Source organism: Mixophyes fleayi, chromosome 3 (assembly GCF_038048845.1).
Source record: "Mixophyes fleayi isolate aMixFle1 chromosome 3, aMixFle1.hap1, whole genome shotgun sequence".
Taxonomy (NCBI): Eukaryota; Metazoa; Chordata; class Amphibia; order Anura; family Limnodynastidae; genus Mixophyes; species Mixophyes fleayi.
Window position 1 is genome coordinate 157,059,603 of NC_134404.1, and position 12,615 is coordinate 157,072,217.

The 12,615-nt window shown below is 39.6% G+C and overlaps 1 protein-coding gene across 2 annotated transcripts in view; it reads left to right on the plus strand.

The window, feature by feature from the left end:
• Positions 1-12,615, plus strand: part of LOC142144143 (CD109 antigen-like) — a 155,126-nt gene that overhangs the window by 38,409 nt on the left and 104,102 nt on the right. For both annotated transcript variants that reach the window (XM_075202633.1, XM_075202635.1), the window contains one exon: positions 1,934-2,075. In XM_075202633.1, the coding sequence (XP_075058734.1) occupies positions 1,934-2,075 (142 nt within the window). The remainder of the gene's footprint in view (positions 1-1,933; positions 2,076-12,615) is intronic.

The window sequence follows — 12,615 nt, forward strand, 5'->3', positions numbered from 1 at the left end:
CTCATTTGTGAGGGTATAGGATCAAGAGAACAGGTAGTATAGTAGGAAGATGAAAAAAGAGTAGATAGATACTTCATCTTCATTTGTGGGATCAAATTAATAGAAAGCTCCAGAGGGTGCAGGGAAGTAATTGAGCATGTTGTTGAGGAAGAAGATACAATTGCACAGCGGATCTTTCTAATCTTGTCCTTGAAGTAGGAAGCAAGATCTTGTGCACTGATAGTAGTCGGCGGGGCTTGTGGTAGGGGGGTTTGAGAAGAGATTTAAATGCATTAAAACATTTCCACAATAATCCATTTATTGCCAACTTTTCTTTTAAAATATTGCTTATTCCAGTCTTTTTATATCTTGAATTAATCATGAAACTGAGAAGAAATAGGTATTGTCTTTATTGCATGTTTCTCTTTTGTGCATAGTTGCCTACTCACCCAGAATGTCCCGGAGACTCCCGAATTTCTGAGAGTGCTCCCACACTCCCAGGAAAGCAGAGCAACCTCCCGGATCTCGGCCTGTCCTATAAAGTGAATGGGGGGCGGTGTTTAGTGACACGATTAGCGCGTCATCATGGCCCCCCATGTTTAGTGATGAAAATCTGCGGACCACGCTCCCCACACGCCCACTTGCCCCCACTACATTTAGAAAGTAGACAAGTATGCTTTTGTGTGTTTGAATATTTTTTGTGTGCATGTGTACACATGTGCTAACTCTAACTCTTCATTTCCCTCAAATTAACTTTTCCTGTAAAATGAAATCTAATTTTTGCATTTTTAATTAGGAGCACCGCCCTCCTATTAAGATGCACTTGTTTTCACCACTCGCAGACACTGCCATTTTGATGTGCCTATCCATGTGCTTCTCACAAATAAAGGCACATGCACACAGAAATAGTTGCACAAGTTCACAAAACATCATATATACAGTGGGCCACGTTTTTGCGTAATCTATTCAATGGTTTTTCATTGAATAAAGGTTTTTTCTTTATTTGTAAAACACTGCTTAATATGTAAGTGCTATATAAATAACCGTTTGATCGTCCACATCAGTCCCTGCTCCAGTGGAGCTTGTAGTCTACATTCCTTACCACACGGGCACACACATACACATGCACACTGAGGGTAATTTCTTCAGAAGTCAATTAACCTACAAGTATGTCTTTGGAGTTGAAGAGTAATGCTTCATTATAATACACAGCAAAGGAATATATCCATTGTCTTTACTGTACCTTCTGTATGAACTGTGTAGATTATACTCTATTGGTACCTGTTCCTATCAGTCATGTGACATTTGTTGTCAGTGGATGCAACAGTTGTTTGCCATTTTATCTGAAGCTAACCTCAGCAGTATGTGAGCGTTTTACATACCATAGAGGTTCAAAGAAATGGGATGAGGCTAGTGACTCTATCTGTCCATGAACTGAAATGCATGTGGGTCAGTGTATTGTGGTGGAGAGGTAAGGGTATAAAGTTTAAAAAGAGAATAAATAAACTAAAAATAAAACATTTCCTGTGTAAAAATGTGTCTATGGCAGTTTACATTTGTGTTAGTATGCGTATGCATGTCTTGCTTGTGTGTTCTATGTGTTTGTGTGTCAATTTGCTGCTTTATTTATGTGCATGTGTCTTTCTTTGTAAATTCAAACCTGTGTATTATGAGGAAGTAATTACCTCCTACAGTATATTATTACAAATAGTCACCTTAAAAATCCATGGATAGGATTGGATTATTTAGCCATGGTTCTCCTTGACTCCTAATATCTTATAATTTACAGTATGGGGTACATTATACCACATAGTATATGCTGCCCACAAGCATTTATATACTTTTAATTTTTAGGTGGAGAAATGTTAAAATGTTGTTGTATATTGTTTTTATAATACTGTAATGACTGCATTTTATTAATACTATGTTGTATCACTTTTATTTACAACTACAGATAAATGGTTATTCAAAGTTTAGCTTTACTAATTTAGAGCTGAAAGATCTTCTGAGCTATGAACATACACCATCTGATTCTGCAACGACAACCTTTGGTGGTCCAGTGGATATTGTAGTCAAGGTCATAGAGGATCTTACAGGTAACTTAAACATGTATTGAAAAGCTAATAATATAGAATACATACTTTATTCATTAACATTTAGTTCTGCTTCAGTCTGGACCTATTGTACCTAAAAGAACATTAGTCTTAATTAAACAGAGTCTTAGGAAATGGATCTTTTTTCTTTATTAAGAAGCTTACATTCAGGAGATCTACAACTACAGTGTTTGAATAAATGTCATAATAGATAAACCAAGATCTTTGTGATTTCTTTAAACATTAACCTTTATTTCTCAATAGAAATACCGAGTAAGTTTTCACATAATCAATTGATAATTAATAAACAATACATATTGCTGTCACTAGAATCCTGAAATCAGATAATCAGATCAAAAAAAGGTTATTTGCACATGATTTTTTAGAATCCAATTTTATAACTCCATCTATCAGAGAAATAATAAAAAATAGCATGAATAATATTAGCATGAATATATTATTATAAATTATAATCAATATATGGATAAATATTCATGAAAATGTATTTCATATTTAAATGTTCTAATTATTGATTGTAAATTAAATTCATAAAGTTTTCAGGTTTTTAAAAAATCAAGTAATCGACAAGTCATGAATAAAGTGTCACTTTTACATAGTGGTCTAATAGTCAGCACTTCTGCCCCACAGCACTGAGGTCATGAGTTCAATTCCCGACCAAGCCTTATCTGTGTAGAGTTTGTATGTTCTCCCCGTGTTAGCGTGGGTTTCCTCCGGGTGCTCCGGTTTCCTCCCACACTCCAAAAAACATATTGGTAGGTTAATTGGCTGCTATCAAAATTGACCCTAGTCTCTCCTTCTCTGTCTATGTCTGTGTGTGAGTGTGTGTCTATATTAGGGAATATTATAAAGGGACCAAAATATTTAATGTCTGAAAATATATAAATATATACCATACTATATGGACAAAAGTATTTGGATGCTTGACTATTACACCAACAGGGACTGTAATGACATTGTATTTAAATACTTAATACTTTAATATGGTGTTGGTCCCCCTTATGCAGTGAGAACAGCAGTGTGATGAAGGGAGGGAGCAGCATAGCACAGTGATGAAGGAGAGTGGGTGCAGGATGGCACCGTGTGATGAAGAGGGGGAGCAGCATGGCACAGTGTGATGAAGGGGGGCCAGGTGGAGGGGGGAAAAGCAGCATGGAGGGCGCAGTGTGATCATAAGGGAGCACAGCGTGGTGATGATGAAGGGGCACAGTAATGTGTGTGGTGGCACAGAGGGCTTGTTGTAATGTGTGTGATGGCACAGGGGGCTTGTGGTAACGTGTGTGTGATGGCACAGGGGGCTTGTGGCAATGTAAAGTGAGGTAGGTGGTGGTGGGTGCAATTTTGTTTGTGGGGTGATGGTGGGACAATTTAATAGTAGGGACTATTCATTTAAGATGGGGTGGTTTGGGGCTATTGAATGTGGGGGTGAGTTTGGGGAGAATGAGGTCTCTTTATTAAATGTGACGATGAGTTATCTAATGGCAGTGATGGTTGCAGGAAGTAGGTATATTTATGAAATGTAAATACTATTAATTTATTGCTGTGACTGTTTGGAGGGAGGGTTTATCTATTAAATGGGAATACTATTATTTTAAGTTGGGGCTGGAGGAAGGCCTAATTATTAATCGTGGGTGCTATTGATTTAAAGTTGGGGCTGGTTGGAATTCCAGGATCCAGACAAGCTGCAACTAAAGAAACCTGCAGCCACAGGTGGTAAAAGTGACAAGAACAGGTAGGAGAGAGCAGGACAGCCTGTGAAATGTTGTGATTCTAGTGGGACAATCCCAATTTTTGGTGAGTGTTCTGCCCAATATAAGGGGCAGGCCAAGATTGAACTCTTTATGTACACACTGCATTCTTTATATACTACACTATGGTGCTAGATGTCCTGAAAGTCAGGAGTGCTGGACATATGTCACACTCCGGTGAGCGGGCACTGCACCCTTGTGCCAAAGGTGTACACAACAATGCAGGTTTTGTTTCTGTAGGAGGGTGGCTTAGCACTTTTCACTGGCTAACCACGCCCCAATTATGTATAGCCACTCCCCAAATTGTATGAACACACCCACGGCGCAAAATTCTTTTCAATGCCCAACTATAATGGGGGCCTCATGAAGTTGTTGTACCAGGGCCCTGAATTCCTCTTGGCAGCACTGGGAGGACCCAAGGACAATTCCATCTTGCACCACTTTTCTTTTCTGCCACTGCTGTGTGGCAATGTTTTCTAGATGGTCTATGAACTGCCGTGTGTTTGTGTTGTTGCTCTGTCGCTTAGCATCCAGCCAGTTTGCCGCAATCTTTGTTCGAAAGTGGATGAAAATAATTTTGTGACTTGTGAGGGGGTCAAAATTGACTGAAAAGGACTGGAATTTAGTGTTATTGAGATTAATTATAATGTAACAACCAAAAAAAAGCAAAATTATATGATTTTAGCATATTTTAACTATTTTTCTAAAAAATACAGATCCAAGATCAAAACACGCGAGGGCGGTTTTGCCAAAACCAAAACACAATCTTAATCCAGATCCAAAACCAAAACACGGGGGTCAGTGAAAATATCTAGTGAATATTGAGCACATCAACCAAATTTGAAGCAACCTAATAGTTTGCTTGTAACTCACACTGTGGGTAAATGTATCAAGGTGAGAGTTTTCCGGCGGGTTTGAAAAGTGGAGATGTTGCCTATAGCAACCAATCAGATTCTAGCTATCATTTTGTAGAATGTACTAAACAAATGATAGCTAGAATCTGATTGTTTTTTCAAACCCGCCGAAAAACTCTCAGCTTGATACATTTACCCCCGTATCTGATGATATAAAAACAGAATATAGCAACAAACCCTTCACATTTTACCTAATCTATAATAAATAGTAGGGGTTCTTTAAAAAATGTTTAAATTCCTTTTGTAAAACATGCCAATGTTCCATTATAATGGCATTCACCCAGCATTGTAGAAAAGGTTGATATAAATTAAGTTCGGCTTGTTTTTAATATATATATTTTTAATCATGTTTAGTCAAAAAATCATCTATCTGTGTGGCGATAGCTAAAAATATATCTAAGATACATTATATTTACAAAGTGAATTACCATTTTACAATAATTAATCTGTTTTTGAGGGTCACTATGAAGGCATTATAAGCATCACATAGTTTGTATTTTATGTGATGAATAATAATATAAGTATAATGTAAGGTAGCATTTTTGTCCAACAATTTACGGTATAGTGTTGTAAATATTTTTTTATTATTATGATAAATTGCAATGTCTAAAAAAAATGATGGACTCGATATCCGTTGAATTTGTGTTTACAAACCTCCAACTGAAGTATAGAAGAAGTTATGAAAATCATGTAACTGAACCTATGTGCCTCTCCAAAATAATGTCCTCTACATATTTGTACCACTTTATTATATGTTGTACAAAAACAAGCACTTTTTGTTTTCAAATAAAAACATAGTTTCATAGTGTCCAACAAACACATATGAGGTTAAATGCGCAGCTAGAGAACACTTTGACTCCTTTTCTTTGTATGTAGTAATTATTAGTATTCCAATGGTTACATAAGTATACCTGTATCTGGATGATCAAAGCAATCTCGTAATAGTTTTCTATTAATTCGTAATGTTTTAACATAATTAAACAGGGATTCTATGTCGAAAGTACACAACCAAGGGATTTGCAAAACTTCTACATCTTTTAACAAAGTTAATGCATGATTGGTATCCCTAATAGATGAGGGTAATTTAAAGGCTCTATGTAGTAATTTCAAAGTATTGTTTTACAAATTGATCCAGTTGACTTCTTATATTCCATAGAAGGATCTTACTTTAAAGGTTGATAAAATTATCCATTCTCCTGATGTTTTAAACAGTCCTTTTTAAGTGTATCCATGACCACTACTGCCCCACCTTTATCAGCTAACTTACATTTTATAGTTCAATTATTCTGCAATTTTTAAAAAAACATTTTCTGTAGTCATATTGTTCTTTACTGTAGTTGAACGATTTTAATCAAAATCACTGATTCTTAATTATTGAAATTTATGTAAATGTTCGATGCAAAGGAAAATCTTGATCTGCATTATTAGCATAAATAGGGTTATTTTAGATTTCTACACAATGTAAATAAATCACGTTTCCACCTAAATTAGTTGGTACAAATAATAAAACTTTTTAAAAAAACTATTAGCTAAGGTGGCGGTTCCCAAACTGTGCGTCGCGGCTCCCAGGGGTGCCGCGGCGCTGTCAGTGGGGTGCCGCGGGCCAGCCATAAAAAAAAGAAAGAGCACATAAACTTACCAATCTGCCGGGCGCCGGGACCCAGCAGTCTCCTCTCTCCCGCAGGTGTCACTGAATATCGACGTCAGTAACAAGCTGCAGGAGAGAGGGGGCTGCTGGGTCCCGGTGCCCGGCGGATTGGTAAGTTTATGTGCGCTTTCTTTTTTTTATGGCTGGGAGAAGCGGAGGAGGACAGCGGGCAGCAGAGGAGGACAGCAGGCAGCAGAGGAGGACAGCGGGCAGCAGAGGAGGACAGAGGACAGCGGGCAGCGGAGGGGGACAGCGGGCAGCGGAGGGGGACAGCGGGCAGCAGAGGAGGACATAGGGCAGCAGAGGAGGACATAGGGCAGCAGAGGAGGACAGCGGGCAGCAGAGGGGGACAGCGGGCAGCAGAGAGGGACAGCGGGCAGCAGAGAGGGACAGCGGGGCAGCAGAGGAGGACAGAGGGGCAGCAGAGAGGGACAGCGGGCAGCAGAGAGGGACAGCGGGCAGCAGAGAGGGACAGAGGGGCAGCAGAGGAGGACAGCGGGGCAGCAGAGGAGGACAGCGGGGCAGCGGGCAGCAGAGTGACAGAGGGCAGCAGAGTGACAGAAGGCAGCAGAGGGGGCAGCGTGACAGATGGCTGCAGAGTGCCTGGGGGCAGAGTGCCTGGATGCAGAGGGGGCAGTGTGACAGAGGGCAGAGGAGGGGGCAGAGGAGGGGGACAGCGTGACAGAGGGCAGAGGAGGGGGACAGCGTGACAGAGGGCAGTGAGAGGTGACAGAGGGCATTGAGAGGTGACAAAGGGCAGAGGGGGCAGAGTGACTGGATTCAGAGGGGGAAGTGTGACAGAGGGCAGAGGAGGGGGAAAGTGTGACAGAGGAGGGGGACAGCGTGACAGAGGGCAGAGGAGGGGGACAGAGGTCAGATGAGGGGTACAGCGTGACAGAGGGCAGAGGAGGAGGACAGAGGGCAGAGGACAGCGTGACAGAGGAGGGGGACAGCGTGACAGAGGGCAGTGAGAGGGGGCAGAGGGGGTAGCATCAGAGGGGGCAGCGTGAGAGGGGGCAGAGTGACTGGATGCAGAGGGGGCAGTGTGTCTGGATGTAGAGGGGGCATTTTTGCATACAACTAAATAAGTATTTCTGTCCTGACCTAAATACTTATTACATTTTTTTGACCCAACTACTTCTAAAATAGGACTGCTCAGTAATTATTTTGGAGGGGTGCCTTGAAAAAATTTGGAGACTCTAAGGGTGCCGTGAACTGCAAAAATTTGGGAATCACTGAGCTAAGGTATAATCTGGTTGACCACTATAATATCTTCTTGCAGTGTTTTATTTAATTTCATCTTAGATAGTTTATTTCTGAAGTTTATTTCTGAAATGGTGGATAATTGTGGTAGTCACTTTTGATTACAGTTAGAGATGTTTGTGATGTTCCCACTTGTTGTTGAAAGTTTAGGTCTTGGGCCACATTTGCTTCTTCTGTGTCATGGACAGGGAAACAAAATAACGGGTAATGTAACATTAATTGAGAATGTAATGGGAACTTATTAGCCGTATGTCAATATTCACCATCCGAAGATTGAAAATCATTCCCTGAAAAATCATAGGTGAATTGTAAATGCTGTCCTCTCCCTTTAAATCTACCTGGACCACAGAGAGAGTCCAGTTACATATTATTAATTTATGCGTACATTCTTGTATTTAAGCATATGTTTCATTTAAAAGCTAAAAATGAAGTTCAGTTTTTTTCCCTCTATATCCTCTTTGATGTTATTGAATTCTTCTGATGAAATTTGCTGAGCTACAATGTCTATAATAAATCATCTTATGCTGGTTAGCCTAGTCTTTAGTTTCTTTAATTAACAACATATGGTCCATTGAATATTTTGATTCAATATATTTTCCCATTTAATTTTGTGCTGTGTAATTTCAAAACCTGTAACTGGAAATGTCAATAATTTGAGACCACTAAAGTATCATATTATACTCTCCTTGTCTCAATATTGGAGAGATATGTAAATCACACTTGATATTATCTCCTGTACATAATCTTAATAAAAGAGTAGCTCCAATTTTTTAGATGTTTTCACCCCAAACTGGAACTTAATAAGTTTATGTTTAGAGTCCCTATTTACTATATTATAAATGAGTGTGTTAAATGCAGAACAATTATTTTATGTTGCTTAAATGAAACACATTTTCTTTATAAACTACTTGAATGCCTAATTTGCCCGCTCCCTAATGTTTGTTAGTAAAAAAAAACAATGGGGAATATGAAAACTGCATGCTGAAAAGAGTACGTAACAACAAAAAAAGAGAAGTTTGCCCCTGAAAAGTTCTGTACACCTATAGACTTTGGAAGCTTTTGATTTAGTTGAAGACTGTAGAGGGCTTTAACCTTAAAAATTATTATTGTTAACTCAAAAACAGCAAGTCTCGTACAACAAATATTTTAAAGCTGTGTAATTCAATATTTACAAAGCCTAATGATATGACTCTAACCTGACATTCCTAATGTGGTGAGTGATTAAGGTCAAACACAATTCAGCAAAAAGCTGAAGTAAGCTAAGCCTGCTTTAATTGACAATTTTCCAACAGGTGGTACTCTTGAACATGAGGTTGTTATGTCCCCTGATACGTATCATTTTCCTTGCTTGTGGGATAAAATGGGTTTACAGAGTTGTGTGAAAAATTTCTAAATATTTTACTACCAGTCCCCATATACTGTATCGAAGTTGTTGAAACTCTCATGTAACGGAAACATGGTGTAATTTTGTTTACAACTCACATTAACTGAAGCATTCATATAATCATGGGGAGTGATAAGAGTCTGGCCATCTCTCAGTGTGCAACCGCGTTTGCTTGGAATCATTTTAATTTTCAGGGTTTTTTTGTTAGACTATATCAAGACTAATAGAGAAGTGATTTTTATTTTTTTCTAAGGATAATTTCAGTAATGTTAACCAAGATATTGAGAGAATGATTTGAATCTAAATATAGAAAGTTTACATAAAAAGAAAATTACAATATGTATTATAATAGTAAAATGGTTACATGTTACATTTGCTGTCTGAGATTAACCTTGCTCAAGTCTGATTGCTAATTAGGTGATAGATTAAATTGTACCAAACAAAACTCTGGCAATTTGATCTAATCATTTAGATCGAAGCCTAGGTTATACTCATGGATATTGTTGTATATGTTTATGGAACATAAGAAATCCCTCCATTCAGATAGTTTTTGAATGTAGCCGGTACAGATCACCACATTTTAAGGTCTGTACCTGGCTGTACGTATTCTCTAGGAGAATAGGTAACAATGTCCACCAGAATGAATAGCCACAGACGTATCCAGAATATGTAAAGAATTGTTCAGATAAAAGATGCATGCAGCTTCCTTGACGTGTTTTAGTGCGAATATGGCACTTACCTCAGAATGATGAATGGGCCTAATTAAATCTCGGCATTTAAATACGCGCTGTCCCAGAATTAATGTTGTCAAATAGTGTAACAAGAGTAGTAAAACATTAAAATAAGTCGTTTCTGGGATATAATTGTTATTCATGTGAGTTGTTACATTCCTGTGACAGACTTACCACTCCAAGCTCCAGCACTGGCTCTCTCTGCTCTGGAAGCCACACTTCTGGGTATCGGTGGTCACATGACTGAAACCTTCCGTTCTGGATCTAAAAAATTTTTAAAGGCGGATGCTCTCTTTCACTCATTCAATCCAGCTGATTTGGAATCCCTGAGGAGACTAAGCCTATCCTGGACCCTAATTGTATTCTTGCTGCTACTCGTCTCGCAAATAGATGTCCTCCAGGCAAGGTCTTCATTTTCCTTCAACTCCGTACCAAACTATTATGTTGGGCTCATTGTTCTCTCTTCTCTGGCCATGCGGCTATCCAGAAGACCGGGGAGTTAATTTCTTAGAATTATTGGTGGCCTTCGTTACGCAATGATGTTAAGGAATTTGTGTTAGCATGTCCTGATTGCGCACAACACAAGACTTCTCGGAAAAGACCATATGGTCATTTGATTCCTTTGCCAGTTCCTGATTATCCGTGCTCTCAAATATCTATGGATTTCATCACTGACATCCCTTCTTCCAAGTCTTCTACTGCTATTTGGATCGTTACTGATTGTTTCCTCCAGAGCAGCTCACTTTATTCCTCTCAAATCTTCCTTCATCCTCCTCTCTGGCTGATATTTCCATCAAAGAAATTTTCTGCCTCTATGGCTGCCCCTTACACATTGTATCTAAATGTGGTTTCCAATTTATATCCAGATTCTGGAGGGCTTTTTGTGGCAAGTTGGGAATGAAACTTGATTTTTCATATGCAATCCAGTACATTGGGTTGACTAAGAGAACCAACCAAGAATTAGAGAAATTTTTGAGGTTGTATGTATCTGCGAACCAAGATAACTGGGTGGATCTACTTCCATGGGCTGAATTCTCCCACAATAACCACTATCATGAAGCTATTTCTAATTAACCTTTCTTTGTGTTGTATGGGTGTCATCCCAGATTACCTACCTTATCACAAATTTCCTCCTCTGAGGTTCCTGCGGTAGATTCTATTTTTCGCAACTTTTCCTACATCTGTGATTAAGTCAATGCTAACCTGAAGAGATCAGCTATTCATTCTAAGGAGTCTTATGACTAGAAGAGAAGGGAAAATCCTAGATTAGTCATTGGAGATAAAGTATGGTTGTCCACCCAAAACATTCGGTTGAAAGTTCCTGGTAAGAAACTAGCTCCAAAGTTCATTGGACCTTTCTGTGATCTCTCAAGTCATTAACCCTGTGGCCTTCAGATTGAAACTTCCTCCTTCTCTGCGTATACCCAATGTCTTTCACATCTCTCTTTTGAAACCTGTCGTCAATAATCGATTTTCCACCTCTTCAAAACTCCCTCTACCAGTTGTGGATCAGGACCAACTGGAATATGAAATTAAACAAATCTTAGATTCTCGTGTCATCAGGGGTTCTTTACAATTTCTTGTAGACTGGAAGGGTTATGGTCCCAAGGAACATTCCTGGGTTAGAGCCTCAGATCTTCACACTCCTCGTCTTCTTAGACAATTTCATACAAGATTTCCCAACAAGGCTTTTTAGGGTGTCCAGAATCCACTTTTATGGCAGAGGGTACTGTTACAGACTTACCGCTCCAGCGCCAGCTCTCTCTGTTCTCGGAGCCACACTTCTGGATATCGGCAACTCAGGGTGGGAAATTCAAACTTGCTCAGGTTTAATCTTCACTCTGACACTTGGTTAGTGTCAGAACGACGTGTATGCTTCCTGGCTCCATTCTCTTTGTGAATTCCTTGTTCTACTCAGTTCCTTTCCTGACTCCTGTGTACCAGTGCTGCCTGCCTATTCTGGTTCTGCGTTTATGTACCGACCCAGCTTGTTGACTATCCATTGCTGACTCCTTGTGTACCAGACCCGGCTATTATGAGCTTGTACTCCGCCTCCTGATTTTGCCTCTGCCACCCAATTGTGTACTGAACCTGGACCCCACTCACTCTGAGACCATCTGCTGATTATGTACTGTGCCTACCGATTATATACCAGATCCGGCTTGTCTGACTACGAGAATTCCTTTCTCCGGTAGTGCTACATCTGAAGGCAGGCCAGTGGACCGTGCCTGCAAGCTCTCGGCAGCTAAGTCCATCCTGCCTTGCGGCGGTCCTTGGTGAGTACCGGGGAGCTCGTTAGACTCCGCACCTCTGGTTGACCAGCTCCAATCTAGATTAGCACCAGACCCTATAACCAGTGTTATAATTCCATTCATATGGATTGCCATAACCCGAGGGCCTGCCTAGCATTTTTGAAGCCCTAGGCAGTGCTTTACACCAAATCCCTTTCATCCTATCGTTCATTCTTTGCCACATATGCATCCATTCACCACTTCTCAGCTATGCAGAGCAACAGTGAATGGAGATACCCTGAACCTTGGGTCAAACCTGTCCTAATTGGGAAGTAAGAACAAAGTCCTCAAATCAGAACTCTCCCTTCTAAATCGATACAGTTGGGAGTTATGATCAACCATTTGTAATAAGAGAGTGTCTAGGGTGGACATCATTGCAAAATAAAAAATGAAAATAAAACTTAGTAGATATTGTACAACATTTTAGGAATAATATTTTTAACAGTTAAAATTAAGTTGCAACAGGTTGGGCATATTAAATAAGCTACAAACCAAGGTATGACAACAGGGTAAACAATGGACATTTATCCCAAAAGGTTCAAGCTG